General features: G+C 37.1%; 1 protein-coding gene across 1 annotated transcript; it reads left to right on the top strand.

The window, feature by feature from the left end:
* Positions 1 to 17854: 17854 nt before the first annotated feature.
* On the top strand, positions 17855 to 22139 carry LOC127082388 (uncharacterized). Its single transcript, XM_051022624.1, has 4 exons — positions 17855 to 17905; positions 20650 to 21032; positions 21263 to 21713; positions 22080 to 22139. Exons 1-4 carry the CDS (start codon positions 17855 to 17857, stop codon positions 22137 to 22139), a joined length of 945 nt encoding a protein of 314 aa, XP_050878581.1.
* The last annotated feature ends 4970 nt before the right edge of the window (positions 22140 to 27109 follow it).

Here is a 27109-nt window from a genome sequence, read left to right as displayed (position 1 = left end):
AAAAAATGCAAAAATATTTTCTTAACATCTTTGAATGATGATGAATTTATGAAAAATATTCTCATCAATTTATTAATTGATTTGAGATTTATTTGAGATTTTAGTTCAATTATGTTATTTTTTTATCCATTTTTAATTGTTTAAAAATAGTTTCTGGTTTCCAAAAATGCTGAAATTTTTTGTCAAACTTTGTTTGACTTTGTTGAACTTAGGATGATCCATTTGGACTTTTTCAAGTTGATTTGAGATGGATTTGAAGTTTGACCTTTAATTGTTTATTTTAATTCAAGTATTATTTTAATTCTCAAAAAATACCAAAAATATTTTATTTGTTTCTTGACTTCTAAGCTTCATCTTGCTTCTGTTTACCATTGATTGACTTTGATTCCATTCATGTTTGATCAATGTGTGTTGGATATCTCATTTGAATTTCAATTCATGTACATTCTTATTCTTCTTCTTCTTCATCTTTTTTCTTTTTGATCAATGAGTTAAAGATTGGTGGTTAGCCTTGACATATGAGAGGCTTAACCTTCCTTGATTCAAATCTAATTCATCTTGATCAAAGATCAAGTGAATGGCTTTGCATTAAGGATAGGTTGCTTCTTGGTCAAGCAAAAAACCTAAATCAATACAAGATCATTCTTCTTTTCTTTTAGCATGACAAGTTGTAGGAGCTTGGCTTACTAGTCATGATCTCTAACTTGTGTTTGTTGCCTATAGTTTTATTTACCGACCTCAGATAGGTGTGACTACTACATTAGTCCACTTACGATTGCTTAACATAACGCTAAATTTCCTTATGGCACACTAACATTAACTATTAACACTAACTTTTAATTCAAGTCATTTAATTCTTGCAATTTACTTTAATGCAATTTACTTTAATGCAATTTAATTTCTTGCACATTATTTTATTTGCTTTTTCCCTTTGCTCACTTGAGCCCATGTTTATGTTAATGCAATTTGCCTTTTGCCCACTTGAGTACATTATTGTGTATATACTATTGTGCTTGTTTTGTTTTGATTGTGTGAACCCCAATGCAAATGGACAAAAGGACTTAGATTTTAGGACCTTACCTATGCTAAATGGAGTTTGAAGAGCAACTAGGCCTCATGCCTTTAGAATGCTATAAAAGAAGAAAAATGTCAAAGAGCAACTAGGACTCATGCCTTTAGAATGCTTAATCTTGAAGAAGACTTATAAATGACTTAATTCTAAACTCACTCTTGTCCATTCTTTCTATTGCATTGTGGAACTTTTTGATTTGTGTGTTCTTGTGCTAGGGATCCCAAACTTGAGCCAAATAGAAGAACCATTGTCATGAGCATCCAAAGTGAGAGATACAAAAGCCATTGGAAGATTCCTAGGAGCTTGCTTATTTGCTTGATTGCTTGAGTTATTTGCTATTTGCTTGCTAATTTCAAAGGAAAGCGAACAACTTGGATCATCACTATGATCTCAAGAAGAGAACTCCATTATGGTTTTATTTCTCTTCCTTCACCTTTGTATGTTTAGGACTTAGTCATTCTTCTTCTTCCCTCCACTCTAACCCAAGCCAAACTTTTGTGCAAATATTAACATTGTTTTCAAAATTAGAAACCTAATCACTATGCTTTTGATTTTCCAAAACTCTTTTCATAACACTTATCTTGAATTGAATCCTTAAGTCAACTTTGACCATACTTTGTGAATACTTCATTTGTAAATACAACCCACTCAATTGTTTTTGTGGTTTCATTGGCCACTTTTGCCAAAGCTTTTTATAAACATTAGTTATTAGGTTTGAGTTATCCTTGAGGTTGATATAATACTCACCTGTATCGTTAGTGATGGACTATAAGTCTTCCATGCTTATTATAGGGTTAACCCCTCACTAGCATGTTGGAGCTCTTCTCACATGGTGGATTTGTGGTTTTAGGTTGAGTTTTCTCCCTTTGATAACAAAAGACCTTAAGGCTTTTGGACCAATCAATTCACCAACTTGTTTTGAGATTTTTACCCCGAACTACGAGGTTTTGATCCTACCTTTTTAAGATGGTACGTAGGCAATGGGTTTATCTATTCAAACACAAAATTGTAAATAACTTGTATATTATCTTCTCATCTCCCCAATCATGTTTGCACAAATATTTTTCACAAATACCAACCTACCTTACAACATTAGTGAAAAGGGCTCCCTTAGAGTACTAAGGATGTTTTGGGTGCTTAAAACCTTCCCATTGCATAACCAACCCCCTTACCCAGATCTCTGACATTTTTATTAGTTTTTGATTTGATAAAACTTCTCGGTTTTTGTTCGCTTTCTAACCTTTCCTTTGGATAAATAGAAGTGCGGTGGCGACTTGAATTGTATGATTTACTTTTGATTTAGTCAATAAATCTAAAGGTAACGAATGCCCCGCTACACTTACATAATTTGTTTACCGACTTTCGCCATTTATAGTTTCTATTGTATTGATTTCAGGATGGCGTAAGCACTGTCGTTTGAACCAAGACTACAACCTCCTCCGTGCCTGTCTCTGTACCAGATGTTTTAAATAGTGCTGGTGAACCCACTTATCGACCATCATCTGAAAAGGGGTCTATAAGTGAGATTAACCAACCTCCCTCTGGTGACCTTGATGCTTCACCATCAAAGACTACTACTCAAAATTCTGACACCAGTGACCCGGTCACAAAACTGCTTCAATCGAAGAAGGTAAGGCTGGAGGCAATCTAGAACCCATGGTTATGGGTGAATTAGTTGAAGATGAAGATGCTACCGAGGATGATTTATATAACGCTAAAGGAACAAACAGTCCTCAGGGAAAAGGTGGAGATGTCGAGGATACGGTTATGGAGGAGGAGAACGAAGGCAACCCAATCCCAGTCCCTGATGATGACAAAGGCTTTGAAGGGGGGAGGCCGATGCAGGCGAAGAGCAGGCTCAAACTCAAACTCTTGTCACTCCAACTATGGCAGTTGTTCCAATGGTCGGAGTTTCGACAAGTAGTACTGGGGGTCTTTCTGCAGAAAGACTGACTATTTTGAAACGAAGGCAACCCCTTGAGTATTTGAAGGCTATGTTAAGCTGCAGGGAAAGTTCCTCTAACAAAAGCCTTAGTACTTCGGTGTCTGAAGATCAACCTTCGGGCACACTTGCAGATGAAGTACTTTCTAAGATTAAAGACAAAGTTTTCAAAGGTGACTTGTTTCTGTTGCTGCTGGATGATCCCTCCGCCCATTTGACTCTAAAGGCTCTTCTTAACCAAGTCGACTTGTTGTAAACTTCTCCTGAAGTGGCCAACATTATATTGGAGATAGGTACTATGATCGACCAAACTGTTGCAGATCATAAGTTGTTACCTCGATTCACAAGGGAAATTGAGAAGAAGTCTGGTTCTGAGGCTGTTGTCTGCGATGCTGCCACCAGATCTACCCATAAGGCGATGGAGTTGGAGTAGACCAAACAGAAAAATGAAGAAAATATTGAAGGTCATGATCGTAACATTTCTTCTTTGAGGAAGAAAATAGAAGAACTTCAGGCGAAGATTTTTGATGTCGAAAGAAGCAAATATCAACTCTTAGAGTTTGATGAAGTTTTAATGGCTAAAGAGCTATCATTTGGCATGGAGTTTATCGAACAGGCTCGACAACTTGAGTCTGACCTCAAACTCCTACGATCAAAGAGATATTTATGCGCGAAATGTCTAGAGCTTCTTAAAGACAAGTATCTTCAGATCAAGGCCAACCTTCCTTTCTAGTTTTTCCTTGTCTATTTTGAATGTAATGATAACTTTTTCTTTGTAATGAATATTGGTCCTTTGGGCCTTCGAATTCAATATAACCATTTTGGCATTTTTACCATATTGGATTTGCTTTACTTATATAACTATTAGTCTCTTATTTTTATATCTTGGAGTATTGGTTTATATTTTTTCAAATATTTCCCATTCACTCTTAGAATCCTTTTATATTCATTAAGCTCTTCGGTTTTATAGGCACCATTAGAGAATACTTGCAAAATCTGAAAAGGGCCTTCCCACTTTGGGGACCATTTCCCCAAGGCTCTATCCTTTCGATCCATTGGAGGGATCACTTTCCAGACCAAGTCTTCAGGCGCGAAACTTTTGACTTTTACCCTCTTATTATAAGATATTTCTATTCTCTTCTTTTTCCGTTTTAATAACTCCAAGACATTTAACCTTTCTTCATCTAAGTCAACCAATTTATCCAACATCATGCTCCAATATGATTCTGTTGGAAGTTCATGGTGCCTTTGAATCCTTATATATTGTAGGTGAATTTCTTTTGGTAGAACAACATCGTGGCCAAAGGTTAGCCGAAAAGGGGTTGACTTAGTGGCCTATTTGGGAGAGGTACGACATGCCCATAAAACCTAGTCTAGAGTTTTATGCCAATTCCTAGGCTTCTTCCCTATATGCTTTTTAATCAAACCAATGATCACTTTATTGACAGCTTCGACTTGTCCATTGGCCTGGGCATAATAAGGCGTCGAAGTTAACAGTTTGAAACCCATTTCTTTGGCAAATTCTTGCATTTTCCGACCAGTGAATACTGACCCTTGATCCATTGTAACCATCTCTGGGATTCCAAATCTATAAATAATGTGCTTCTGGATAAACTCAATAACATCCTCTTGATTCACATTTGGTAAGGGTATAGATTCAATCCACATCGTAAAATAATCAACTCCCACCAATATATATTTTTGACTTTTAGATGATGGAGGTCGAATTTCCCCAATCAAATCTAAAGCCCAACCTCTAAATGGCCAAGGCTTGATGATAGAATGTAATTCACTTGCAGGAACGTGTTGTATGCCTGCATGTGTCGCACCTCGAAAAATGGGATCCCTCACGATGGACGCGGAAAATATGTTCGAACAGAGTCGCCACTGAACTTTATTTATCCCAATGAAGGAATAGGAAAATATCGATAAAACCTTTAGGAAAATATAATAATAGTCGTCGTAACCATATTCGGGTTCGGGAGTCGACTACGCAAGAGGAAGGTATTAGCACCCCTCACGTCCGTTGTACTCAACGGGAACCTTTTAGTCCAATTTGCTATTTGAATGTTAGTTGAATGTTATTCGCTTTCTTCGAGTAATTAGAATTGATAATAGATATGTGTGAAGACCTCAAAAGGAGAAAGGGGAGGTTTTTTATTAGTGTGCTCGCGAAGGTACAACAATTCCTGCCTACGTATCCTTATGGTGCAATAAGGAAATCAGAGCATTCGTAGTTTGGGGAACTATGATTTGGTTGGTTTTTTTTTATGAGCGACTATGTAGATCGCGTTCTAAAGGCTAAATGCTGGATTGTATACTCTCGGCGGAGGCTTAAGCACTAGTTTGTTATGCGCATTAGAAAGGATTAACAATGTTCTTCTTGAAAAGAGTTTTGGTCACGCGGGGGTGACAAGTTGAATTAATATGTTAGATGTTTTATTTGATTGGTTTTGACCGCACGGGGGCGAGAACAGATATATTTGATGTATTAAGATATTTTTGAAGAGCGACGAAAGATCGAGCAATATGGTGCACACCAATCATTCAATTCTTTTGAAGAATAGTAAGGCGAACGCCTTCTACTCCCTTTTCGTTTAAATTATTATTGAAGGTTTGTTTGAGGAAATTGAATATGCATGGTAGTGAGGCGTGCGCCTCCCACTTGCTTATTCAAGGAACAACAAGGCGTGTGCCACTCATTCCTTTATCCAATGTTTATTTAACATGTTTTAATCGGAAGTCGATAATTAAAGCAACATGGCGAGCGCCAATTATTCAAATATTTGATAAATGGTGAGACGAACGCCTCCCATTCTTTTATCATCCAAAATTTAAATTGTAAAAGAAACGTTCTTTAGAAGTTGTGTTTAATATAAAAGATGATTTGAATCGATACGTTTGCTTTCTTAATTTGACATCGAGAATTCGATCAATATGGCATGCGCCAATTATTCGAATAATCGATAGATAGTAAGGTGGGCGCCTCCCATCCTTTTCTTATCCGAAATTTAGAATAAAAAAGTTTTAGAATTTGTGTTAATTTGAAAGAAATGATTGGAATATTTTAGTTAACCGGCGAGAATTTGAGCAATGTGGCAGACACCAATCATTCAATCATTCGCGAGATAGTGAGGCGAACGCCTCCCATCTTTTTTTATCCGAAGCCTAGATTATAAAAATGCTTTATAAGTTATATTAGTTTGGAAGAAAACAATTTGGATTTGTACGGTTAAGGTTTTAATCGAGTGACAAGAATTCGAGCGATGTGGCGTACGCCAATCATTCAAATTCTTGAGAGATGATAAAGCGGACGCGTCTCATGCTCCTTTTCATCCCAAGTTTTAGAATTATAAAAGATATTCTTTAGAAATTGTATCAGTTTAGAAGACATGATGTGAATTTGCATCAGTATGAAGTTTCAAGTGAATCACTCGGCATCGAACCAAAGTTTTATTTTAAAAAATTTCGGCTCGGAAACTATTAGGAAATGGTCATGGTAATCGGTATTTAATTAATTAAAATATTTGTAAGTGTGAGAAATTAATTACTTTACGAAGAATGCCATATTAAATTGTAAAAAGAAAAGCATCTTGACTGATATTTACCAAAAATTGTGAAAGTAAGGAAAATGAATGCCAACACATTTTGTGGTTTAGAACTTGGTGCTTATGAAAATTTGGTAATAATAATAATTCCATTTTATGTGAGAATCCAACCTTTCGTCCCTTTCTCTCTACCGACCCTCGCGATCATCACATTTTAGCCGTACCTCTAACTAGTAGCAACTACTAGGTACACACTTAATATAGGGATTAAACTGTGTACATCCACCAGTATATATATAAAAAATAGAATAAAATTTAATACAATAACTCACTCTATTTAAATTGGAACGAAACACATGAGCATTGGTATAACAAACATCTCTATATTAGCTGATTTCACCATACTTAAATATCTGAACACACACACAAATAAAACAAGAACAGTGCCATCACCTTATTCACAGAAATTGGTTTTCCATAATATTTAATCATTGAATACTTTGGTAGCATAGTTAGCACCTTAATTTCAACAATCCCTGATTTCACCATACTTGTAATTGAAATGGAAACGTAATCGACATAACAACATTATACAATAACATATCTTCATCCCTATATAAATTATTGCAGTAAATCTAAAATCATAAATCAACATCCAAAAGGGTAACAGTAACATGATCTGTTCAGCAACAACAGGATCAAAGATAAAGTGAATCCAAAACAATCACGTGACGAGAGATGAACAAACAACAATACAATCCACACTGAGTTAAAAATGGAAGCCAAGCAAATTTTAGAATGACAAATGAAAACCAACCGAGCTTGTGATATGGTCGTCGTTGCAGTGTTGATTTTCGATAAGCCCTTCCTAGCAGGATCCACACACATTCATGATAGTAGTGGTGACAATGCGATAGAAGGCGCGAGAGATGACGATGTTGCATGTTGAAGAAGAAGAGGTGTTGGGTTTCCGGCGGTCGTCGGTTTGGTCGGATGTTGTGATTGACGGTGGTAGTTTCGGTAGTTTCCGGCGGATTGAAGGTTGTGGTTGTTGTGGTGGCAGGCGATGGAGATTGAAGGGTTATTCGTCGGCGGAATGGATGAGGAAGACGACGGGTTTGTTTGACGACGATTCTCACGGACGGGAATGGAGGGTTGTCGGTTCGTGAGTGGTTCGTGGTTGTTGACGGACGGTGGAGGAAAGTGAGCGAAGGTGATGGCGGTGGTCAGAGGTTGTGACGGAACAAAGGGTGAATGACGGAGGATGGTTGTTTGTTAAGGTGGTGAATCGGGATCACCGACGGAAGAGAAAAGAAGAAACGCGGACGAAGGTGTTTCGTGAGGTTAAACGGCAGTGGAGAAGCGAAGGTGAAGATTGATTTAGAGAGTCATATTTGTGATGGTGATGGAAGAAGGTGAGGTGGAGAGAAAAAGCCAATGAAGAGTTTTGTTCTTTTTCGTTTTTTTAAAAAGAGGATCTCAGTGATCAGAAAGAGAAGAGAGAGTTAGTCATTATTATGAGAGAGAGAGGAGAGTGGGTGGAGTCAAGGTGAGGAGATTTTTCTTTTGCTCCCCCTTTCTTTTTCAATGTCAGAGCGTTTTATGTGAGTGGGATCCCAATTGGCTTTTCCAACTGTCCAAAGAAATCTCTCAAGATTTTTAATGCTAGCTGGCTTTTTTGCAAAAAAAGGATCCAATGCCAAGATATATTTTATTTTGACAACAATTATTATTATCTTTTATTAAAGAAAAATGCTTATTGAAAATTTCTAAATACCATTTCGATTTAAATAATAATAATAATAATAATAATAAAACAATCAGTAATTTGGATACTTGAACAAAGAAATAAAAGGACCGATTATAAATAGAAGTCAGATGAAAATTTGCTCGAAAAATTAAATCGGATGCACTAAAATGATCAGCACGAAATATACTTATTGAAAAAATACAACGTTTCTTCAAATTCTGAAATAAATTTTCATCGGTTGAAAGACTCAGACGGGTCAAAATGCAACTGAAAAAGTCACTGAAAAATATAACAAACACACCAGGTTAAACTACGCGAACCGTAGATTAATAATACTGGCTTCTTCAAGTTTAATTTCAAAACTTTTTACCCGCTGATTTTGCACGTATTTGAGAAACGGATTAACCAATTTGTCTATATATCCCAAGAATTTATTCCGAATGATATTTTAGGTATTACTCATGATGAAATGCATGTCATGCTGTGCATATGATGCAAATTAAAAAATGAAATCAAATTTATGAAAATTTAAAAACGCCTGGACAAAACTGGGGTATGACAGCTGCCCCTATTTAATTAACTTGAACTAGAAGGTAAGAACGACAATGGTCTTCATACATTCCTGGTGGAAGGTAATTAAATACGAAAAGACTCAAATTTTGTCCTTTGAAATGCAATGGAGAAATGAAAAAAGAAAATGCAACAAGTTCTAACAACATCCAGGTATTAGGGGTAGAATGTCAAGTCACTGCCAACCCTCGAATCGACATTTAAATCTTGCAAAAGTCATTTATTGATATAAGGACAATGGTGGGGCTAAAATTGAATGGGTTTTCTGGCACCAAAAGGATGACAGTAGAGTTAATTGCCATCACCAAAAGGATGATAGTAATTCACCATGATTTCCAGGATCGTCATCACCAAAAGGATGATGGATAAACCAAGTTTTAACGGTAGTCATCACCAAAAGGATGATGGTTACAGTAGCAACAACAAAGATCACCATCACAAAAAGGATGGTGGTAAGATCAACAACAAAACTTGCTATCATCAAAAGGATGAAAGTTAGACACAATTCACAGATTTCTGTCACCAAAAGGATGATGGTTATCTTGATAAAGCTTTCCATTACCGAAAGGATAAAAGCAAGACTACCACCGAAAGGATGATAGTTAACTCATCAACTTCAAAGATCGCCGTCACCAAAGGGATGAAGGTAAGATCCAACAACAAAACTTGTTATCACCAAAAGGATGATAAAATGTGAATAACTTCAATGATCACCGTCACCCAAAGGATGAAGATAAGATCAACAACAAAGCTTGTTATCACCAAAAGGATGATAATAAGTCGACAATCACCATCACCAAAAGATTGAAGGTGAGATCACAACTTCGAAACTTGTTACCACCAAAAGGATGATAATAAGTTATAATAACTTTAATGATCGTCGTCACCAAAAGGATGAAGGTACGATCAATCAACAAAACTTGTTATCACCAAAAGGATGATAATAAGACACGACTTCAATGATCACCATCACCAAAAGGATGAAGGTAAGAACAAAACCTCAAAACTTGTTACCACCAAAAGGATGATAATAAGTCATAACAACTTAAATGATCACCATCACCAAAAGGATGAAGGTAAAGGTCAACAACAGAACTTGTTATCACCAAAAGGATGATAATAAGTCAACAATCACCATCACCAAAAGGATGAAGGTGAAACCAATAAAAAAACTTGTTATCACCAAAAGGATGATAATAAGTCATAACAACTTAAATGATCACCATCACCAAAAGGATGAAGGTAAAGGTCATAACCTCAAAACTTGTTACCACCAAAAGGATGATAATAAGTCAATAACTCGAATGATCACCATCACCAAAAGGATGAAGGTAAAATCATAACAAAACTTGTTATCACCAAAAGGATGATAATAAGTCAACAATCACCATCACCAAAAGGATGAGGGCACTATTAAACAACAAAACTTGTTACCACCAGAAGGATGATACTAAGTCAATAACTTCAATGATCACCATCACCAAAAGGATGAAGGTAGGATCAAACAACAAAACTTGTTACCACCAAAAGGATGATAATAAGTCGATAATTACCGTCACCAAAAGGATGAAGGTGAGATCATAACTTCCAAACTTGTTACCACCAAAAGGATGATAATAAGTCATAATAACTTCAAATATCACTGACACCAAAAGGATGACAGTAAAATTTAAACAACAAAACTGGTTATCACCAAAAGGATGATAATCAGGTCGAATTAGACGTCATCACAAAAAGGATGATGATTAGACATAGTAACAAAGATCACCATCAACAAAAGGATGATGGTTGAACCAAAATGACAAGGATCCCTATCACCACAAGGATCGTCGACCCCAAAAGGATGACGGTAAGCTGTAATAATTGCAGAGGTCGCCATTCACCAAAAGGATGAAGGTTAGAATAAAACTTCAAGGATCGCCGACACCAAAAGGATGACAGTACGATCACAAATGTCAAAGGTTTACCATGACCAAAAGGATAACAGTTATCGTAAACCGGACGATGATCATTATTCATTAAGGGACTTTCACCAAAAGGATGATATTAAGAAAAACCTGTTGGAAAATCAGACTACCGACAAAAGTTCAAATAGAATAGACTTATTAGGGTAGTATCAGAACAATCAATGGGTAAGACTTGCTTAGGGGTATCAACAACAAAAGGTTGCAGAACAATACCCTGAAAGATTTAGTTTCCATCAACAAAAGGTTAAAGGTAACAAATCACTGAGGAGCGCTCAATGAGAAACAGACAAGTTTGGAATTCAAAGAAACATTAATTGACTTAACTGAGAATAACATCTCAACAACAAAAGGTTAAAGGATGTAACTCAATGGGGAACGCCTGACAATACAAGGTAGGAACTCACTCAGAGAAAATAACAATGACTCAACTGAGGGTTGGCCTGGATGCCTACGACTAAACCTTGGATCCTGATTCGTGCTATATACATAAATGTCATGTATGCGTTATGTATGAGGTGATGCATGCAGTGCATGTGATGCATGTTTGAATGCAAAGAATGATTGGTTTGTTTGGGATTGACCCCCCTTTTCAAAGGCAATGTATTTTTGGAAACCAACGCTGGTTGTATTTGTTTTTGTGTGGGTGCCAGCAAGGTGGACTTTGTTTTTTTTTGTAACTGTCAATATGGATTGGACTATTGATTGGTGAAAGGATCTGACTTCCCGACACTCGGTAGTTGATGATGTGATGATCAAACGACGGATGTGGATACTCTTGGTTCCCCAAGTTTGATTTCTTGTTGATACATGGTGTCTTTGCCTCTGAAGCGATCTTGGCTTCTTCTTCTGAGATGTCTGGCCAGCCTGTAACTGAGCGTAGCGACATGATCAACGCATGATGATTATGCCCTTGACATGCCCTAAGGATTCTTGTCAATACCTGATGTTGTACTGGCGTGAACTTTTGACATTTTGGTTGTGATCTCAGACATTTTCTATCGTCTGACACAGCCTGCTTGAACGACTTGAAGATATGAAGGGAATTTGCCCCTTGCAACTTGTCTTTCCCCTGTCTATAGGGTATTCAATGAAATTCTCATTAAAAGGAAACTTTAGGAGTGATTATCCCATGACATGGTCTGAGTCTATTTCCTCCAATGTCTAAATCTTGCAATGGTCTGCCCCTTGATTAGCCTTTGAGGGATTTGCCTCTGACAGACTGAGTATTGAGGTGTTTCTCCTCCCTGATCAACCGATGTTAGGAGATTTGTCTTATGCTGACTACTTCTTCAGTCAACATAATAAAAAAGAGGCCATGCCCCTGATCCACAGGGTTATGAGATGGTTTTGATTCGTGTTGGTACCAACAATCAAGTGCTACTCGAATTTCCCCTTGTTGGAATTTCCTTGATGTCAAGCATTGACTTGGAGTTTAAGAATTGTTCATTCAAGGAATGGTGATCTTAATGCAATAATTACGCAAGTTTTGAAAAACAATCATTCATTTGGAGTGTCGTGGTAGTGTGTGACGAGTGGACCATGAGTCCAAACGTGGTGTTGATTTAGCTAGTTGTATGAGTGACACAGTGAGAATAGAAATTTAGCAAATCTCTAGGAGTCAGTTTATGCAACCTTGCTGTAGTATGCTTTCAAAATAAACCTTACTTCAATTAGTTATTTCAAGTGTTGTAACGTGGTTTGGTTCACGGTTATTGAAACGAAAGGATATAATGCTCAAAGTTTATTTTAACCCACCCTTCTTCATGATGATCTCCAATCCTATGTTCAGTTAATTTAACACACACTCTACTTTTACGAGAGTTCAGCAGTGTAAGATCTCTTGAAATGACAGTCATCTTATCTTGTTCTTCATGGACATTGGTGACCCTTTGATTTGGGTATGGTAGTCACCGAATCTTGTTTTGTTTTATTGGAGACTTTCATTGTCTCTTTCGGTTTTTTCTTTTGTTTTGATCCCTAACTTTTGCATGGACCGCTTTGTTCGAAGCTTTAATCCATCGGGATTGCCCCAGTTTTTGCCTAAGTCTCCTTTTAGGGTGTTGGACTTAGCGGACTTTTTCTTTAATTTTTTAGAAAATTGTGACTGTCAAGTCATTGGTCATTGAAGAACAACCGACATAAATTTTGGTTTTGTATGGTTCTTTCGACACTTCAGGATGTGTGTGAAGAATATCATGTGGTTGATCCTTATATGGGATATTTCATCTTGTAATTCGAATGTGTAGTCAGATTAATTGAACATTACCTTGCCCCAGGTTAAGCGTAAGGGTTTTTTTAGATCCGAAAGAAGCTTCTACTTCTAGGCTCGAAGTGGTTGACTAGGGATTAACTCCTTATATCTCCGGTGTTTGGGGATTTGAAACAATTCCTGTACATCATTAGTAGGATTTTATCCGAAAGCATACAATCAACAGTTATGAGTATTTCATTTTCGTCATCCTCCTTCCAACATTTACTAACAATAGTGTGATAAAGAAGGTGAGGTGGAAAAGTATGTGTTTTTGATTTGCAAATGTGATAGATGAGTGAATATGAAAGATTAATTCAAAACATGCATAATCATCCCATTAATAAGACCAAATATAAATAACAATGTTTAAAGCATACAATACTTAGACCAACAAGAACAAAATACAAGAATGTGAAATGGTAAAAATGGCATAATGGTCGCCTTCATTCAAAGCAACGGGCCTTCATCTTTTGATTCTTCGTTAGGAATTGCTCTGCTTGTTCAGGTTAGTGAGAAGCTTTATCTCCGAGCTTCGCTCTGCTCCGCATGCGCTGGCATGGGGTTTGTTGCAACATTTTGCCTAACTGGCGTGAAAGAAACTGCCTTACTGTCAATTAGGTCTTGGACTTTGTGTTTGAAGGCCTTGCAATTCCCCACTGTGTGCCCTGGGACACCCATATGATACTCGCAATGAGCATTGGCGTCATAGCCTGGTGGATAGGGTGGAGTTGTAGGCGTTAGCTCCTTCAAAACAATTGATCCATCCTTTAGCAGGTAGGGGAGGATCCTGCTGTACGGTATTGGCAAAGGATCGAAATATCTTTCTGGCCTCCTTGCCCTCTACTGGTTGGGTTGACATTGCGGTGGAGCACGTTGTTGTTGATTCTGATGTGGCTGCTGGTAAACTGGCTGTTGATACGGCTGTTGATATTGTTGCTGATGTGGCTGTTGGTATGGTTGCTGATATGGCGTTGGGATGACAATGACAACCTGATGGTAAGGCATGGGAACATATGGATGTGCCCTATATCCTCCTCCTCCCATTATGGCATTCGTCTGACCTTCTGGCTTCTTTGGGAGATTAGGATAGGGTTTCTTCATTCCACCTGAAGCATTGGCGGCACAAGGCAACTTTCCCTTCCTGATCTGGCTCTCAATCCGTTCCCCCATAGAGACAACCTCAACAAAAGTTGGGAAGCTGGATCCTACCATTTTCTCCATGTATTGAGTATGCAGAGTTCCCATAAACATATCAATTAGTTCTTTATCAAGAAGAGGAGATTGGACACGAGCTGCGAGCACTCTCCGATACTGTGCGTATTCCTTAAATGACTCATTGTTGCGTTGAGTCGTGTCTTGCAACTGGGTGCGATTGGGCGCTAGATCAGTGTTGTATTGGTAATGCCTAAGAAAGGCTTCAGCGAGGTCTCTCCATGACTGGACCTGTCCTCTTTCTAGCTACATATACCACTCCAAGGATGCCCACTGAGGCTATCTTGGAAGTAATGAATTAGGAGTTGATCATTGCTGATGTGAGCAACCATCTTACGACAATAAGCTCTAAGGTGAGTTCTAGGGCAGCTGATCCCTTTGTATTTGTCAAAATCCGGGACTTTGAACTTTTGGGGAATCACCAGACCTGGCACCAGGCACATATCGACAATGTCCAAACCGGGAGTAGTGTGAACCTCCAAGGACTTGAATTTCTCTTCCAGAGCATGAAGTCTCTCAACAGATGGGTCTAGGAGACCTCCAACAACGGGCTTGACAGGTTGTGGCATGAAGAAATCATCGTACGGATCTTCATCACCCATCACAGATCTATGTCGAGCAGATGCAGCAGAATGCTCATGAGGGTTCATGTTGACCATGGGAATAGGAATAGGGATGGGTCCTCCTTTAGGATGGGCGGGATTACCATCGAGGTCAATCACTCCAGGGATGCTAAGCGATGGAGATCCAAATTGAGCAGCAACTTTTCTGGCTTCGGCGCTAGTCTCGGCATCCTTTTCCTTCTGGGCTAAAAGCATCATAGTTTCAAGCAAGCGGTCCATCTTCGCCTGCATGGAGTCAATGTCCATCCTCATCGAAACTTGGTTTGCTTCAAGTTGTTCGAGTGTCAGCTTGTAGTTGCGGCGTGTCTCGTACCGGTGTCGAGTAGTCAGCGTTACTGGACAAAGGGTAGAATATGGTGTAAGTTTTTTGTTCATGGAAAATGATATGCAATGTATGTTGATGATGCGCAAATGCATGAAATTCTGCTATGTTTTTCGCAAAGGAATACAAATACTCAAGATAATTCACACGTCGGGTACGTCAGGATAATAGGAAAAAGCATAGGTTTATCTGATTACTAGAAATTCCCAAGGGTAGGTTCTAAAGTTTTGTTTTCAAGGAAGGAACTTAGACTCACGGATCATGTTCAAAACTTCCTCCCAATGGTGGGCTGGCCACATCGTGATGGGAGTTCTGGAATGTTCTAATCTAAGTGGGATTCTCGTATTGTTCGAACAGGGTGTAGACCCTTCGGTTCAATAGTACATAATCCCCAGTCATGAAAACAAACCTTGGGTTTAAGGCGAGTTTCCTAGAGTCACGGGTTGTATTTAGAATCTCCCAACAATAATGGGCTAGCCATATTATGATGGAAACTCCAAACAGATCTACTCTAGGTGGAGTCTTCGTATTGTCCCAATGAGGTGAATACCCTTCGATTCAATACTACACAACTCCAGGTTCTAAGTTCTTCTCAAAGCTCGGGTATGAAGCTTATCTCACAGAAAACATCAAGTCCCATATCAAAGTATCAAAACACATTACATACAAGAAACATAATAAGATACAAAGAAGCAACATGGAAGAAAGGAATATCATTTTAACATCCGCTGCAATTCGGACTAAATTAGGCTAGACTCTCTCTTGCTTGGAGCAGGGTCCCCAACAGAGTCGCCATCTTTCGCACCTCGAAAAATGCAATCCCTCGCGATGGACGCGGAAAATATGTTCGAACAGAGTCGCCATCGAACTTTATTTATCCCAATGAAGGAATAGGAAAATATCGATAAAACCTTTAGAAAAATAGAATAATGGTCGTCGCAACCATATTCGGGTTCGGGAGTCGATTACGCAAGAGGAAGGTATTAGCACCCCTCACGTCCGTTGTACTCAATGAGAACCTTTTAGTCCAATTTGCTATTTGAATGTTAGTTGAATGTTATTCGCTTTCTTTGAGTAATTAGAATTGATAATAGATACGGGTGAAGACCTCAAAAGGAGAAAGGGGAGGTTTTTTATTAGTGTGCTCGGGAAGATACAACAATCTCCTGCATACGTATCCTTATGGTGCAATAAGGAAATCAGAGCATTCGTAGTTCGGGGAACTACGATTTGGTTGGTGTTTTTTATGAATGACTGTGTAGATCGCGTTCTAAAGGCTAAACGCTGGCTTATCTACTCTCGGCGGAGGCTTAAGCACTAGTTTGTTATGCGCATTAGAAAGGATCAACAGTGTTCTTCTTGAAAAGAGTTTTGGTCATGCGGGGGTGACAAGTTGAACTAATATGTTAGATGTTTTGTTTGATTGGTTTTAACCGCACGAGGGCGAGAACAGATAGATTTGATGTGTTAAGATATTTTTGAAGAGCGACGAAAGATCGAGCAATATGGTGCACACCAATCATTTAATTCTTTCGAGGAATAGTAAGGTGAATGCCTTCTACTCCCTTTTCGTTTAAATTATTATTGAAGGTTTGTTTGCGGAAATTGAACATGCATGGTAGTGAGGCGTGCGCCTCCCACTTGCTTATTCAAGGAACAACAAGGCATGTGCCACTCATTCCTTTATCTAATGTTAATTTAGCGTGTTTTAATCGAAAGTCGATAATTTGAGCAACATGGCGAGCGTCAATTATTCAAATATTTGATAAATGGTGAGGCGAATGCCTCCCATTCTTTTATCATCCAAAATTTAAATTGTAAAAGAAACGTTCTTTAGAAGTTGTGTTTAATATAAAAGATGATTTGAATTGATACGATTGCTTTCTTAATTTGACGACGAGAATTCGATCAATGTGGCGTGCGCCAATTATTCGAATAATCGAGAGATAGTGAGGCGGGCGCCTCCCATCCTTTTCTTATCCAAAATTTAGAATAAAAAAGTTTTAGAATTTGTGTTAATTTGAAAGAAATGATTGGAATATTTTAGTTAACCAGCGAGAATTTGAGCAATGTGGCGGGCGCCAATCGTTCAATCATTCACGTGATAGTGAGGGAATGCCTCCCATCTTTTTTTTATCCGAAGCCTAGATTATAAAAATTCTTTATAAGTTATATTAATTTGGAAGAAAACAATTTGGATTTGTACGGTTAAGGTTTTAATCGAGTGACAAGAATTCGAGCAATGTGGCGTACGCCAATCATTCAAATTCTTGAGAGATGATAAAGCGGATGCTTCTCATGCTCCTTTTCATCCCAAGCTTTATAATTATAAAAGATATTCTTTAGACATTGTATCAGTTTAGAAGACATGATGTGAATTTGCATCGGTATGAAGTTTCAAGTGAATCACTCGACATCGAACCAAAGTTTTATTTATAAAAATATTCGGCTCAGAAACTATTAGGAAATGGTCATGGTAATCGGTATTTAATTAATTAAAAGTGAGAAATTAATTACTTTGCGAAGAATGCCATATTAAATTGTAAAAAGAAAAGCATCCTGACTGACATTTACCAAAAATTGTGAAAGTAAGGAAAATGAATGCCAACACATTTTATGGTTTAGAACTTGGTGCTTATGAAAATTTGGTAATAATACTAATTCCATTTTATGTGAGAATCCAACCTTTCGTCCCTTTCTCTCTACCGACCCTCGCGATCATCACATTTTAGTCGTACCTCTAACTGGTAGCAACTATTAGGTACACACACTTAATATAGGGATTAAACTGTGTACATCCACCAGTATATATATAAAAAAGAATAAAATTCAATACAATAACTCACTCTATTTAAATTGGAACGAAACACATGAGCATTGGTATAACAAGCATCTCTATATAAGCTGATTTCACCACACTTAAATATCTCAACACACACACACACAAATAAAACAAGAACAGTGCCATCACCTTATTCACAGAAATTGGTTTTCCATAATATTTAATCATTGAATACTTTGGTAGCATAGTTAGCACCTTAATTTCAACAATCCCTGATTTCACCATACTTGTAATTGAAATGGAAACGTAATCGACATAACAACATAATACAATAACATATCTTTATCCCTATATAAATTATTGCAGTAAATCTAAAATCATAAATCAACATCCAAAAGGGTAACAGTAAACTGATTTGTTCAGCAACAACAGGATCAAAGATAAAGTGAGTCCAAAACAATCACGCAAGGAGAAATGAACAAACAACAACACAATTGATCAGTGCATTTTGATGCACATTCTTCTATAATTGTACTTAGGCATTTATCTAGTTTATTTTGCTTATTTTACTATTTTATTATGATTTTAGATTTAAGTTCATGTTTGCCTTTAATCTATTTTTGTTTGCTATTTTCAGTTTTAGCGGTTATTTGATACATGTCCAATGTTCAGATCGTAAGTTGAGCTACAGGATGCCGTTTAGCAAGTTTTGACATGTGTTGGAAAGATAAGAGGAAGAGCTACAACTTTTATGTTGAAGCCAAAAGCTGATTCGAAGTTCAGACGTCTCAAATAACTCGTTAAAGTTTCGTACTTTAAGAAATATTTTCTTTTGGGCCATTTGTTGGGCCGAATTTAGGTTTTCCGGCCCAGTTTGAATTATAAGTGAAACCCTTATTATGTTTAAAAGGGCAGCCACGGTACTGTAGCAAACACACGTTATTCACGATAACTTTTTGCTTTTGTGCGATCATGAAGAGGAACTAATCTCCTAGAGTCAATCTGCTGTAACCGAATTTCCAAGGCTTTGAGGTTTTTATTCTATCAATTTAATTTCGTTCTCTTTCAATTCTATTCTATGAAATTTCATTTGCTTAATCTGTATATTATGGAATGGTTTTGATTAAATTCGTATGATTGCATTTCTAACTATTAATCGCCGTTTTCGTCGCTTTGTCGTTAAATTGCGTTTGTAAATCGTGTTTGCTTAATTCACGATTGTATTTATCCGCTTGCTTAATTCGGAATATAGGAATATAAATCTGTCATATATCTATTGCGCCTGTCAATCGAATTTGAATCGAATAGAGATCGAACCCGCTTAGGGAATTGGTAGGTAAAAACCAATGATTAGCCGGAAACCGAAAACAGTAGATTGACTTATTTTATAATCGCTTATTTTAATCACTTTTTTTGCTTTGTTTTCTAAATCGACCACTAAAGCATAAACTCCCCTTAAATCGATTTCATTAGGTTAAGAATAATACAAGAATCCTTGCGATACGATACTCGAGGTGTCGCTTCCCGTTTACTATATTTTATTACTCGTTTTTGACCCGTGTGCGACAGCGGATCAAATTGGCGCCGTTGCCGAGGATTCTTGTAGATTTTAACCATTATTATATTCTAACTAATATTGTAGTTATAGTTGTTGTGTTTTAACATTTTTTTGCCCTAACTTTCTTACGTTTTGGTCTTTTTGCGTTTTAGGATTAAAAAATATCTGTTATTTTAAGAAAATTATCTCAAATTATTCCGATTTTTTATCGATTAACTAGGAAAAAGTCAAGGATCAAAAAACTCTATTTAGGGACGAAATAATGGAAGTCATCCTAAAAACCCGAAATTCCTTATTTTTCTATTTTTTATGATTTTTTTTTTCTGTTTTGATAGTTTCATAAAATTCCGAAAAAATTATCAAAAATTTTAATTGACGTTATTAGATTAATTTTTGTGTTTTTGTGTTTTTTTCCTTTTATTTCAATAGTTTTTTATGTATTTCAATTGTTTGTTCTTAATAGGGACATTGTTGGTATTTTCCTATTTGTTGCTGCATTGCTGAATTAGTTATGTGTTTTCTCATTGTTTGTTGATTTTTTTTCTATTGAGTTTAATATGGCTGACCAAAGAACTCTGAGAGAACTTGCTGCTCCTGATATGAATTACAATGGTTTATGTATTGAATATGCTAATGTTACTATTCCTTTTGAGTTGAAATCTGGTTTAATACACTTGTTGCCAAGGTTTAGTGGTCTTGCAGGCGAGGATCCGCATAAGCATCTTAAGGAATTTCAGGTTGTTTGCTCTACACCATTGAGACCTGAAGGAATCGCCGTTGATCATATCAAGCTGAGAGCCTTCCCGTTTTCACTACACGGTGCTGCCAAGGATTGGTTATATTATCTTGAGTCAAATTCTATCACAACTTGGAATGATTTGAAGAGAGTCTTCCTAGAGAGATACTTTCCTGCCTCCAGGGTTGCATCAATCCGAAAAGAAATATGTGGTATTAGACAGGGAAATGAGTCATTGGCTGAGTATTGGGAGAGATTCAAACAATTAGTATCCAGCTGCCCTCAACATCAAATTACCGAACAACTGCTTATTCAGTTACCAGTGGATAGAAACATTCTTGATGCTGCTAGTGGTGGAGAACTTGTCGATAAAACTCCAGTTGCTGCTAAAGCCCTGATTGACAACATGTCACTCAACTCCCAACAATTCACAACCATAAATAATTCTATGGTCCAAACAAAATGTGTGAATGACATTCAGGTTTCCTCTTCCAACAAGGCTTTAGAAACCAGAATTGAAGAGCTTACTTCTTTAGTGAAACAAATGGTAGCGAAACCTCAAACAACAAAGTTGTGTGGTATTTGTACTTCTACTGAACATCCTACTGACACATGTCCTATTCTTCAAGATGATTCGGTCACTCAGTTGCCTCAAGCATATGCAGCTAACTATTTCAACCAAAGCAACAATCAGAGAGGGTACAACATTCCTGACTTCTCCACCAATAAATATCATCCCAATTGGAGGAACCATCCAAACCTTCGATATGGAAACCATCATCCCACCCAACAACAATTAGTCATACCCTTGCCACAACCCAGACCACTCCCCAAGTCTCCACCTATGCACCTTCCGGACCTTCATTGGAGGATCTTGTCAAACAAATGGCTGTTAACAATCTCTAATTTCAGCAACGAACAAATTTCAGTATTCAGACTTTGCAGGCACAGATTGGACAGCTTGCCACTTCGATGAATGCCATGCAGCAACTCCAAGGATCAAACCAACTTCTTTCCCAAACAGTTGTGAATCCAAAAGACCCTAATGCTAATGTGAGTGCAATTTCCTTGAGATCCGAGAAGGTAACAGAACCAGCCCTAGAAAAAAATAAAAAAATTCTTGAGGTAACACCTGAACCTTCTTCCGTTGTGATAGAAACTGAACCCTCTGTTATGGTAGAAACTGAAAAAGAAAAAGAGAAGGAGTATGTGCCACCAGTTCCATTCCCACATATAATACTGAAAAATAAAAGGACTGGTGATGGAGACAAGGAGAGAGAGATTTTAGATATGTTCAGAAAAGTGGCGGTAAACATTCCGCTTCTTGATGTTATTAAGCAGGTTCCAAAGTATGCAAAATTTCTAAAGACTTATGCACAAGTAAGAAAAGGTTGAAGGGCAATGAGAGAGTAAATTTGGGACGAAACATTTCAGCCCTTATCCAGCCTAAACATTCACCTGAAAAAGCTATTGTTTCATCCCTCAATCAGGCCATACCCCAAAAGTGCAAGGATCCAGGAACTTTTGCTCTTCCATGTACCATTGGGGATAATAAATTCGACAATTGCATGCTTGATTTGGGAGCAGGCATTAATGTTATGCCTACTTCTGTTTATAATAACCTTGATCTTGGTCTTTTACAACATACAGGTTTAATCATTCGACTAGCGAACAGAAGTAATGCTCGCCCTATTGGAGTAGTGGAAGATGTGCTTGTTCAAGTTAATGACTTGATTTTTCCTGTAGATTTCTACATTCTGGACATGTATGGAGAAACAAATTCAAGTAGATCGCCCATCATTTTAGGCAGACCGTTCATGAAAACGGCGAAAACAAAAATTGATGTCGACGATGGAACCATGTCCATGGAATTTGGTGACATTGTCGTAAAATTTAACATTTTCGATACCATGAAACATCCCATCGAGGAGCATTCTATTTTTCATATTGAATTGATCTCCGAGTTGGTTGATGACACTTTTTATGAATTGCTTTCACTTGATTTTCCATCTCTATCTGGGTTTGATAATGTTTATTCATGTGATGATTGTACTGACACCAACCTTTATGTTATTTGTGCTGAGATTGATGCTGCCTTGCAGGGTGATAGTATAAACGAAGTTGTTTATGTGGCTGAAACTCTTGACATTCCGGCTGCCCCAAACATACCATCCATTGAACAATCACATTCTTTAGAGCCTAAACCACTTCCCGAGGATTCATATTATTCATCAAAGCTTCAACTTAAGCAGAAATATAAGAAGGGAATTGGATGGACCTTGGCTGACACTCGTGATATTAGCTCATCCATATGTATGCATAGGATCTCACTTAAAGATGAAACAAAAGTAGTGAGGCAGCCCCATAATCCTTTAATTCTTGATGTTGTAAAAAAGGAGATCACTTTCACGTGTCCATTCAACACTTTTACTTATCGAAGATACTTCTTTGATCCTGGAATACAAGACAAATGCACTAATCAAAATTTCAAGGTCAATGGACACTCCCCAAAGCTACTCCATGAGAACCCGACTTTGGAAGAAGAGACTGTAGAAGAGATCTCTTTGGGAAAGGCTGCTTATGCAATCACTTATCCGCCTTGACTCCTCGGGTGTGTTCTTTCCTTTCTCTCACTCTTATTTTATATTTATGCTCTTTCATTGAGGACAATATATGTTTTAAGTGTGGGGGAGGGAACCATTTATTTGTTTTCTTTTCTTTGTTTTTTTTCTGTTTTGATTTTTGTTTGCTTTCTTAAAAAAAAATTGCATATTCTTTTTCTTTAGTTTTTGAATTACAGTTATGAGTATTTTTCTTAGTTCTCTTGACTAAAGTCTTGTGGTGTGATGTGAAAATTTTACTGTGCATTTTTAGTATGATAGGTATGACTAAACTCTAAATTGTATATCTTTAGCAGTAGATCATTAACCCTGGTGAGCTTTGAGCCTTATATGGATAACATACAAAAATCCATCTCTTTCTTTCTTGTATGATTCACGCATGTCTGTTAGTCTCTAGAACTTGAATTGACTCTTGTTGATGCTGTTGTTTACTTGTGCACACTGATATGATAAAGATAATTTTGTTTTTGTTTTTTTTGTTTTTTTGAGCCAGTTAGCCAAAAAGTCAACCCTGAAATAATTTCATCCCTTGTTTGAAACCCCCTTGAGCCTATTCTCCCTTTTTTGTTTAAAACTCATTACAAGCCGAGAAGTGAAAAACAATGTTATCACCCTATTCAAAGGGTTGAAAGAGTCTTGTTTGGAGTTGAATAATTATGTTTGTAATATTTCAGAAGTTGGCAGAAAAAGAAAAAAATAGAAAAAGAAAATAGAAAAGAAAAAAAAGGAATGAAAAAATAGAAGGATAAGAGGAAGAAAAAAATAGAAGGCTAAGAGGAAGAAAAAAAAGAATTATGTTTGTAATATTTCAATACATGTCAATACATACTCCTTAAAAAAATGAATAAAAAGAGGAAGGAGAAGAGAATACAATTGTTATAGAGTTGTTCAAGTGAATGAAATATTTTATAAATTCAACTCCCGCAGTTTCTTTCAAGTCTCTTTTATCTCTTTGATTTTTAGCCTAGTACCCCTTAAGATTTATCTCACCCTTACCTTGACCACATTACAACCAAATAAAAGTCCTTTTGATCTTTGTGTGCATGTATTTCAACTGTGGATGTTAGAGTCCTTTCAAGCTTATGGTAATACTAATTTTCATGTTGTGCTTTGAGTGTAAACAGTTAATCTAAACACTTGAGAGTTGAGTGAATTATATCCTGGGAGGATCTTACTGCTGTTGATGTATTTTTTGGGTAATCTGTTTTTCTATCTGCTTTGAATGTCACAAAAAGTTGCTTACTAACACCATATTCTTGAAGCTTAGACTTAGAATTATGCTTATACCTTGTATCTTGAAAACTTTTGGAAGTGCATGCTCTGTTTTCTTTCCTTTTGTTTTGAAATTGTAATTTTGCTCGGAGTGCAAAAGTTCAAGTGTGGGGGAATTTGATCCGTGCATTTTGATACACATTCTTCTATAATTGTACTTAGGCATTTATCTAGTTTATTTTGCTTATTTTACTATTTTATTATGTTTTTAGATTTAAGTTCATGTTTGCCTTTAATCTATTTTCGTTTGCTATTTTCAGTTTTAGCGGTTATTTGATACATGTCCACTGTTTGGATCATAACTTGAGCTTCAGGATGCCGTTTTACAAGTTCTGACATGTGTTGGAAAGCTAAGAGAAAGACTACAACGTTTATGTTGAAGCCAAAAGCTGATTTGGAGTTCAGACGTCTCATATAATTCGTTAAAGTTTCGTACTTTAGGAAATATTTTCTTTTGGGCCATTTGTTGGACCAAATTTTGGTTTTCTGGCCCAGTTTGAATTATAAGTGAAACCCTTATTATGTTTAAAAGGGAAGCCACCGTACTGTAGTAAACACACATTATTCACGATAACTTTTTGCTTTTGTGCGATCATGAAGAGGAACTAATCTCCTAGAGTCAATCTGCTGTAACCGAATTTCCAAGGCTTTGAGGTTTTTATTCTATCAATTTAATTTCGTTCTCTTTGAATTCTATTCTATGAAATTTCATTTGCTTAATCTGTATTTTGTGGAATGGTTTTGATTAAATTCGTATGATTGCATTCCTAACTATTAATCGTCGTTTTCGTCGCTTTGTCGTTAAATTGCATTTGTAAATCGTGTTTGCTTAATTTATGATCGTATTTATCCGTTTTCTTAATTCGGAATATAGGAATATAAATCTGTCATATATCTATTGTGCTTTTCAATCGAATTTGAATCGAATAGAGATCGAAGTCGCCTAGGGAATTGGTAGGTAAAAACCAATGATTAGCCGGAAAGCGAATTCATGATAGTAGTGGTGACAACGCGATGGAAGGCGCGAGAGATGACGGTGTTGCGTGTTGAAGATGAAGAGGTGTTGGGTTTCCGGCGGTCGTCGGTTTGGTCGGATGTTGTGATTGACGGTGGTAGTTTCAGTAGTTTCCGGCGGATTAAGGGTTGTGGTGGCCGGCGATGGAGATTGAAGGGTTGTTCATTGGCGGAATGGATGAGGAAGACGACGGGTTTGTTTGACGATAGTTCTCGCGGACGGGAAAGAAGGGTTGTCGGTTCGTGAGTGGTTCATGGTTGTTGACGGACGGTGGAGGAAAGTGAGCGAAGGTGATGGCAGTGGTCGGAGGTTGTGACGGAACAAAGGGTGAATGACGGAGGATGGATGTTTGCTGAGGTGGTGAATCGGGATCGCCGGCGGAAGAGAAAAGAAGAAATGCGGACGGCGGTGTTTTGTGAGGTTAAACGACGGTGGAGAAGCAAAGGTGAAGATTGATTTGGAGAGTCAGATTTGTGATGGTGATGGAAGAAGGTGAGGTGGAGAGAAAAAGCCAATGAAGAGTTTTGTTCTTTTTCGTTTTTTATTTATTTTTAAAAGAGCATCTCACTGATCAGAAAGAGAAGAGAGAGTTAGTCATTATTATGAGAGAGAGAGAGAGAGAGAGAAGAGTGGGTGGAGTTAAGGTGAGGAGATTTTTCTTTTCCTCCCCCTTTCTTTTTCGGTGTCAGAGCGTTTTATGTGAGTGTGATCCCAATTGGCTTTGCCAACTGTCCAAAGAAATCTCTCAAGATTTTTAATGCTAGCTGGCTTTTTTGCAAAAAAAGGATCCAATGCCAAGATATATTTTATTTTGACAACAATTATTATTATCTTTTATTAAAGAAAAATACTTATTAAAAATTTCTAAATACCATTTCAATTTAAATAATAATAATAATAATAAAACGATCTCTAATTTGGATACTTGAACAAAGAAATAAAAGGACCGATTATAAATAGAAGTCGGATGAAAATTTGCTCGAAAAATTAAATCGGATGCACTAAAATGATCAGCATGAAATATACTTATTGAAAAAATACAACATTTCTTCAAATTCTGAAATAAATTTTCACCTGTTGAAAGACTCAGACGGGTCAAAATGCAACTGAAAAAGTCGCTGAAAAATATAACGAACACACCAGGTTAAACTACGCGAACCGTAGATTAATAATATTGGCTTCTACAAGTTTAATTTCGAAAATTTTTACCCGCTGATTTTGCACGTATTTGAGAAACGGATTAACCAATTTGTCTGTATTTCCCAAGAATTTATTCCTAATGATATTTTAGGTATTACTCATGATGAAATGCATGTCATGCTGTGCATATGATGCAAATTAAAAAATGAAATCAAATTTATGAAAATTTAAAAATGCCTGGACAAAATTGGGGTATGACAGTTGCCCCTATTTAATTAACTTGAACTAGAAGGTAAGAATGACAATGGTCTTCATACATTCGTGGTGGAAGGTAATTAAATACGAAAAAACTCAAATTTTGTCCTTTAAAATGCAATGGAGAAATGCAGAAAGAAAATGCAACGAGTTCTAACAACATCCAGGTATTAGGGGTAGAATGTCAAGTCACTGCCAACCTTCGAGTCGACATTTAAATCTTGCAAAAGTCATTTGTTGATATAAGGACAATGGTGGGGCTAAAACTGAATGGGTTTTCTGGCACCAAAAGGATGACAGTAGAGTTAATTGCCATCACCAAAAGGATGATAGTAATTCACCATGATTTCCAGGATCGTCATCACCAAAAGGATGATGGATAAACCAAGTTTTAACGGTAGTCATCACCAAAAGGATGATGGTTACAGTAGCAATAACAAAGATCGCCATCACCAAAAGGATGGTGTCCCAAC

Source organism: Lathyrus oleraceus, chromosome 5, assembly GCF_024323335.1.
Source record: "Lathyrus oleraceus cultivar Zhongwan6 chromosome 5, CAAS_Psat_ZW6_1.0, whole genome shotgun sequence".
NCBI lineage: Eukaryota > Viridiplantae > Streptophyta > Magnoliopsida > Fabales > Fabaceae > Lathyrus > Lathyrus oleraceus.
This window is presented reverse-complemented; position numbering and strand designations above follow the sequence as displayed.

What these genes read in the sequence shown, in the direction of transcription:
- LOC127082388 (XM_051022624.1), top strand. Translation starts at nt 17,855, where the DNA reads ATGAATGCCAACACATTTTATGGTTTAGAACTTGGTGCTTATGAAAAT. An exon ending in CAAAGCAACAATCAGAGAGG is followed by an intron (nt 21,033 to 21,262) that starts GTACAACATTCC and finishes AACAAATTTCAG; the next exon opens with TATTCAGACTTTGCAGGCAC. An exon ending in TTCTAAAGACTTATGCACAA is followed by an intron (nt 21,714 to 22,079) that starts GTAAGAAAAGGT and finishes TTTTTCCTGTAG; the next exon opens with ATTTCTACATTCTGGACATG.